Source organism: Oncorhynchus mykiss, chromosome 14 (assembly GCF_057628025.1).
Source record: "Oncorhynchus mykiss isolate SJ-2025 chromosome 14, ASM5762802v1, whole genome shotgun sequence".
In the NCBI taxonomy this organism is placed as follows: domain Eukaryota; kingdom Metazoa; phylum Chordata; class Actinopteri; order Salmoniformes; family Salmonidae; genus Oncorhynchus; species Oncorhynchus mykiss.
This window is the reverse complement of record NC_143035.1, coordinates 13,273,715-13,280,945: the sequence shown is the minus strand read 5'-3', so window position 1 is coordinate 13,280,945 and position 7,231 is coordinate 13,273,715. Positions and strand designations below refer to the sequence as shown.

The 7,231-nt window shown below is 43.5% G+C and overlaps 1 protein-coding gene across 1 annotated transcript; it reads right to left on the bottom strand.

Annotated features, from left to right (window-relative positions):
* Positions 1 to 279: 279 nt before the first annotated feature.
* Positions 280 to 6,718, bottom strand: LOC110488827 (uncharacterized). The gene is made up of 5 exons (XM_021561251.3): positions 4,991 to 6,718; positions 4,698 to 4,840; positions 3,235 to 3,700; positions 1,845 to 2,186; positions 280 to 1,639 (listed from the first exon to the last, which is right to left on the bottom strand). Exons 1-5 carry the CDS (start codon positions 5,903 to 5,905, stop codon positions 1,394 to 1,396), a joined length of 2,112 nt encoding a protein of 703 aa, XP_021416926.2. The 5' UTR covers positions 5,906 to 6,718; the 3' UTR covers positions 280 to 1,393.
* Between the last annotated feature and the right edge of the window lie 513 nt (positions 6,719 to 7,231).

The following is a 7,231-nucleotide window of genomic DNA, read 5'->3' as shown; positions in this document are numbered from 1 at the left end:
TATAACGTGATTTGACGTCATTTTTTTTTTTTTGCCAATGACCTTGAGCCTTCTTGGAAGGGCACTGGTAATATAACTCTATGGCAGGACCCAAAGGGCTGACATTTTGGATGTCTACCCTTACTAAGGACATAAACTTGGCCTGTGACGTAGTGTCCCCATGAGTGACAGAACACTGCTCCTATTTCAGCTGGCTCGCCTCACCACCACAGAAAGCACTGAGCTAGGCTGAAACAGCTGCATGTTGGAGCTGCCTTACTCAAGAACACAACAAAGAGACCATGTGTGTATGCGACTTTATTAACTCAATGATATTTATATATATATATTTTTACATAGTTTGCAAACTGATATGTGACACATATTAATGCCAAAATAACATGCAAAATGGCAAGCCCCACCAATTTAAAACAAATATACATGTTTTATTTATTTATTGCTAAAAATGTGAGGCTCAAAACAGATGGGGCTCCGCCCCACTTGCCCTGAATGACGTAACAATTGAATCTGAGTAACTTTTAAAATGTGTTTTTAAAATGTGTTCCGATCTTTGGGGGCAAACTATCTCTGTACAGTGGGATGAATACATTAGTAAAAACAAACTGTTACTCTCAATATTGTAGCTGTTCCACAGTCTGCCGCCACATAAAAGCTTTGCCCTGGTCTCATTACCTTTGTACATAGTCTGTATACTTCATATGTTACAGTTATCCGGCCTCATCCCTTTCTCCATCTCTGTCTTGCTCCATTTGTGATGTACTATAACAATGGGGGTATGAGAAAAGATGTCGTGGTCCTATATTGATCTTGGAACCTGGTGGAAAGCAAAGGTAACCAGGAATTATACAATTATCGGACTTGACTGAGTCGTGCCTGCTGTATTGTGTTTTTCTGCAATACACACCCAATATGCACGGACACATTCACACACACTCAACCTGGGCACTCCTCCTCTCACCAAGGACCCATCACAACACTAATAGATCAGCAAAATAGCTTCTTAATGGCCTTACACCACTGTTAATTAATAAGGACTGATGAGGAGCGAGGGAGAGAGAGAGAAACGGTCCGTTATAACTATTGTCTCCTGACATTCCATGCTAATGGACTTAGAACACTTTCATACGTAAACATAGCGATCATGTAATGATGACATGAGTTTATTTTTGTGTGTTGGCTTGTAGAATGATCAAAGTAATCTCGTTTCCTTTCCTCTTCCCTTCCCCATGGAAAGCATTAATAACTCAGTATCAAACATTTGAGTTGAATGAAAAAAAGATGCAAAAGTAATTACAAAGTATTTTTACTATCTTGCCAAGTCTCTCTTGCAAAGGAGATTCTCAAGGTCATTTCTAGGTTAAATAAGGGTAGACAAGGATGAGCCTGTTATTGTTCAGTGTCTGTGTTTCTTCCTTGTCTTCCTCCTCAGAGCTAATATCCAGGCGGGGAGAGCAGCAGCGGGCTGTGGCATCATCGGCACAACTTGAACTTCCTCCATCACTGCATTCTCCTCTAGCGTGGAGTCCTCCTCTGTTCCACAATCCTCCTCTGAATCAGGATACTGCTGGATCAGGAGGCTGGGCGGCATGGTAACTACCTCCTCAGAGAACCGCACGTGACGAGATTTTGACATCCGCCTCTGAGAGCCAGAGAGAGAGAGAGAGAAAGAGAGAGAGAGAGGGAGAGGGAGAGGGAGAGGGAGAGAGAGAGAGAGAGAGAGAGAGAGAGGGAGAGGGAGAGAGAGAGAAAAGGATTGGGTGAATGCCCCAAATTATTTTTCAATTTACAGTTGTCCAAATGCTGACAGTGTGGCACAGACAAATGAGAGTGAAATCTGTACAAACCTTTTTGGTCACTGTTTCCATTGATAGTGAGGACTCTGAATCTTGAAACACTGAGTGTCGCAGTATACTTTGGGTGACAAGGGGATGTGAGGTGGAGGAGGAAGAGGGGGAGGATGGAGGGAGAGGGGAAAGGGAGGATTTCAGGGGGTGGACAGGCATCATGAAGTTGTCCCCCTCTTCCCTCTCTTCCTCATCAGATGGGACTGAGTTCTCTTGTAATCTCTCTCCCCCCTCTCCTTCTAAACATTCTCTCTCTTCTTTCCTCTCCTGTGACCGGTGCTCTCTTTTTCTGTTCATGTGGACCCTGCTCTTCAGGGCAGAGCTGTCCAAGACCTCCACTGGCTGTGGAACAACAATGTACACTATTATCAACTTTAATCCTTAAGAGTCTATTATTGACGCACACATGCATCAATCTATGTGAAGTAATTTAAAAATATCCCCATCAAAATCTGTCAGTTTAAGACAGAGAGATGTTTCTTTTTGCGTGGACTGCGTGAATCCACCTCATCCGCCTATGTTGACCTTCTGCATCTGCGGTGGAAGGTGGCCAAACTACAGCAGTGTTTGTCAGACCCGAAAATTGGTCTTTCACTAAAATATCTGTAGCATCTGGTTTGGCCCCACTGGACTCATCTGAAGTCACTACCTCCGATGTGCCAACTTCTGTCTGTTGTGTCTGAACCGTTTGGGCTACACTCTATGGAAAGATAAGATTCTCACTAACACGTTGGTGTTCTCCGTTTTGTTCTACAACCCCCACAAGTGTCACGGGACTCGTCTGAAGACAACCCAGCACCGCTTTAAACAATCAATATAAGTATGGAGGTAGTTTTGTGCCAACAAAAAAAGGTGTTAAGTATGTTTCCAAAATCTTTTTTATAATATATTTTATCTCCTAGATATACGACAGACACTTCAAAAATGATTCCTTATGATTTATTTTTTGTCTGTCTGTTTAGCCATTTATGAATGTTATTCAATGTGTTTCTATGGGCTATAGTACAGTAGTAAAGGACAAATTCAATATGTTATCAAAATAAATGTATATATATTTTTTATACCTACAGGGTCTTAAAATTCCAAATGAAATAGCTAAATGATCCATGGTATGACCATCTTGAAACAATTCCATGTTATCTTAGTAGAAGCCCCCCCCCCCCCCCCCCCCAAGGCATAGACTTTTAGTTCATCAGGATTAGTTCATTTAGGGTTACATAAAAGGTTAGTGATAGTGTTTAAATTAAGGCCTATAGGGGCGATTTCCTGGTCACAGGTTAAACCTAGTCCTGGACTACACTGCAAACTCAATGGAGAATTACTTTTTAGTCCAGGTTAGGCTTAACCTGCGTACAGGAAACTTCACAATAAGGTTTGAGTGAAATCTTACCTTAATGAAGGAGAACTCTAACACAGGTATATGATTTGGCCTCACTTCATCAGAACTGGTTTGTGATAGGACATGACCGTATTCCTTTGGTGCCGATTGGATGAGTTCACATTTACTGTTCTGTTCTTGGACAGGGCTTTGTTCTGTGATATTCATATTGACAGATGAAGAAACATCAGCGCTTCTATCATAACTTTGGTCCAATTCACTTTGTCTGAAGTCCCACTGACTGTTCACATTTCCTGATTGGCTGACTCTGTCCAAGGTCATAGTTGATCGGCCGCTCTCATGATCTTGTGACCGTCTCTGGCTGGTCTCTAATTGATTGGTGACCTCTTCAGCTGGTGTTTGATTGGCTAAGGTGTCTACTTGTGATGGATTTAGAAACCTGGCCCACTCCTGCCCTGTGAGGATCTCCTCCAACAAGCTAAAGGACCCAAGGCCGAACTCAAAGGAACTTGGGGATCTGTCATGACAAATAAGGAATACTAGATTAGATATATCAAACATGTACATACAGTATATAACTATCTAACAAAGCACCACTGTCTTACTCAATACTCACTAAAACAGGAACTGAGAACTTCCTGTGTGTGAGTGAGAGAGAGAGCGCGAGCGAGTGAGAGCACGATAACAAGCAGGTAATTGACAGTAAATGTCAGTAACTAGGGTGTGTCCGACACCTCACAGCTGTCAGTGCCCAGTATCACCCTGACTAATGTCTCAGCTATGACAACGTCCCTTTGCATATACCAATATTACACAGAACTTACTCAGATGTGAAAGCAAGGTGTTATTCCTAGTTAGATCGCATAGTCAGAAGAATCTCCTAGCCCTGTATTTGTATTTACTAAGGATCACTTCATGTGTACGTGTGTGTAGAGTGTGTGTCTTATCATGTGTATGTGTGCCTGTACATGTGTGTAGTGTGTGTCTTATCATGTGTATCTGTGAATGTACGTGTGTGTAGAGTGTGTCTTATCATGTGTCTGTGTGTCTGTAACTGTACGTGTATGTAGAGTGTGTGTCGTATCATGTTTCTGTGTGTCTGTAACTGTACGTGTGTATAGAGTGTGTGTCGTATGTGTACCTGTACGTGTGTGTAGAGTGTGTGTCTTATCATGTTTCTGTGTGTCTGTGCCTGTACGAGTGTCTCTTCACAGTCCCTGCTGTTCTATTGTGTATAATTAAGACAAAAAGGTTTTCATGACCTACTGACCTGACTAGGAAATACTCCATGCCGTATCTATAGGCAAAGTGGTACACATATTACATTTGAACCAATGCAAATCACAAGACAGTAGTTAAAATCTACTTCATTGGGAAATGAGTTAGCCATATGCACAGACGCTGAACAACCACAAATATATCAGTTAAGCAAACCGTGGCTGCTAACACATACAGTACCAACGCTGATCTGCTACACTGACAGCTGTTTGATTGTCTGTCTGTTTTGAACTGACCTGAACTGACCCGCTGTACCGCTGTCTTCTGACAGAGTGGGAGGGGCTTCCCCCTGGCCCTCTCTGATTGGTGACTGAGTGGTCGTATAGCCTTCTTTATTGGACATCTTAGTGACGTTATCATCTCTGGTTAACAGCTGAAACTGTTGAATGAAAAATATATTGAATGTTCGAGTGTAACGCTAGACAGTTAGCTAACAAAGGTTAGCAAATATGTTACTTGTATTTGCTAATGAAACAGTCTGCATCATCAAATAAATAAAATGAGTCAAAGTCAACTCTACTGTACTTACTTTAACTTGTTTTGCATCTTTCTTTCCTTCTCTCACTCCATCCTCCGCTTTCCTTTTCTTCCCTAAACTCTCCTGCCTGTCCCTCCATTTCTCCTTTATCCTCTGTGTCAATCTCTTCATCGACTTAGTTGACGAGGTGTTTTCTGCTACACTTTGACCAGGTGACTTAATCTTCATGACATCTCCATGTCCCGGAACCTCCGACCCCCCATAGCCCAAAGTCCGCCACCTCTCCATTTGAGTCCCCATGTCAAATGGAATAAAGTCAGAGTTTGACGCCATTAGAACCGACCGGTCATGGTTCTGAGCACCCTTGGTCTTGGAGCTTAGAGATGAGTTACTGAGAGGTGATGCGTCAATGTGGCCCTCGTTCCCGGTTTGAGTTCCTGTGAAGGTCATCACTGTTGGCAGAGCCCCCACTGACCCCCCTGGGTCACCTCTTACACTGCCAGCATCCTGTAAGGGGGCGAGGACAGGGGCACCCTGAGCAGCCGAAGGGGATGACACCATCTGTCCCCTGTCCAACTTGGGGAGACTGCCAGTGGGTTGCTTCCTCCCTTCCTCCCCTTTCCCTTTCCAAATGGATCCCCCAAAATTACAGTCCCTCACAGGTATCCCAAACTCCTCCCTGGAGTCCAACCTCCACATCTCACTTTTCCTGGCCTTCTCACATCCCCCTTTTCCCTCAGCTGCTTTGACATCATCAGCCGGAGACAGTCCCAGAGCCCCATTGCCAATGGCGTTAGCCCAAGGTCTCCCCCCATCCTCCCCCTGGCCCTGGGCAGCTGTGGTGGGGCCGTGGGGGGCCTGGTCCTGCCTGCCGTGCTGGGTCTCTGAGCCAGGCTGGAGCCTCAGTCTCTGGAGCATGGACTGAAGCAGAGTCTGGGTGTCAACGGAGGGGCTTGGCTGAGACATTCAGGACAGAGAGCACTCTTACATCAGACCCCCTGGGTTAGACCAATGATGGTATATACAAACAAACATACAGTACATACATATGATATGCTGTATATGGATTATGGATTAGACAGACCAGTGGCTATTGAGATTGAGTTACAGAAAACAATCTGGAATATTCCTTGTGTTTGTCCTCAGTCTTAGTTCAGTTTCAGGCGTGTGCCCTGGCGTCTCTTGTCTTGTTAGGAAGCATGTTAGGATTGTTCTCTTTATCATTCCAGTTGTTCTCCATTGTCATACTTCACCAGTTTTTCCAGATGGATTGTTGACATATTCTTTCCCCTTATTTCCTCTGTCTGTTGCATGGTCACTCCAGTCCTCCTTGGGTTGTCAGAAAAGTTGCGACATCGCTCTGTAGACTCAGCGGTGTCAAAAAAACAGCAACGCTAAAACCCGCTCAAACTCTTCTGTCTCTTACACTCACTCTCTCTCTCTCTCTCTCTTCCTTTTCCTCTATCAAATTCTCTCACTCTCCTGTTTGTTTCTCTCTATCTCTAGAAGTCACGCGTGTCTATTTTTCGTGGTGGAGAAGTTGCCCTTCTTTCGATCATGTCATCACTAGGAGGAGAAGCATGGGAATGACATTCAACAGGCCTTACAGACAGATAAATGCACCCAGACCAGTGAGGCTGGTCTAACTACTCTATAGCACTTTCCTCCACAAGTGACAGTGACTCAATCTCGCTCGCTTTTGTCTATCTTTCTTTCTCTTTCTCTCTCTCATTCTGTCTCTCTGTCACATGTGTACACTGGCACATGCCCTCTTTCTCTGAACAGTGTGGTCAGGAGGTTTTTTGGGGGGCATTTTTGTCTCAGCAAAAGGAGCTGGCCTCAAATCAGGAAAGACATTGCTTCTACTGTTCCACATGAAGATATATCTGTGATACATTTACAAAATCCTTTTTTGTTCTTCTAGCAGACATTTGATCATGTTGAAGCTGATTTTGAACATCTTTGAGATCTCTGCAAACAAGTGTTTTTATATGTTATTCATTAATCTACACTGAACAAAAATATAAATGCAACATGTAAAGTGTTGGTCCCATGTTTCATGAGCTGATATAAAAGATCCCAGAAATGTTCCATACACAAAAAAAATAGTATTTCTCTCAGGTTTTTGGGCAGAAATGTTTTTACATCCCTGTTAGTGAGCATTTCTCCTTTGCCAAGATAATCCATCCACCTGATAGGTGTGGCATATCAAGAAGCTGGTTAAAGAGCATGATCATTGCACAGGTGCACCTTGTGCTGGGTATAACGAAAGGCCACTCTAAAATGTGTAGT

Coding starts and splice junctions, on each gene's coding strand:
- LOC110488827 (XM_021561251.3), bottom strand. CDS start 5,905: ATGTCTCAGCCAAGCCCCTCCGTTGACACCCAGACTCTGCTTCAGTCC. Junction 4,841..4,990: donor AAGATGCAAAACAAGTTAAA/GTAAGTACAGTA, acceptor TTCATTCAACAG/TTTCAGCTGTTAACCAGAGA. Junction 3,701..4,697: donor GGTACAGCGGGTCAGTTCAG/GTCAGTTCAAAA, acceptor TTGTCATGACAG/ATCCCCAAGTTCCTTTGAGT.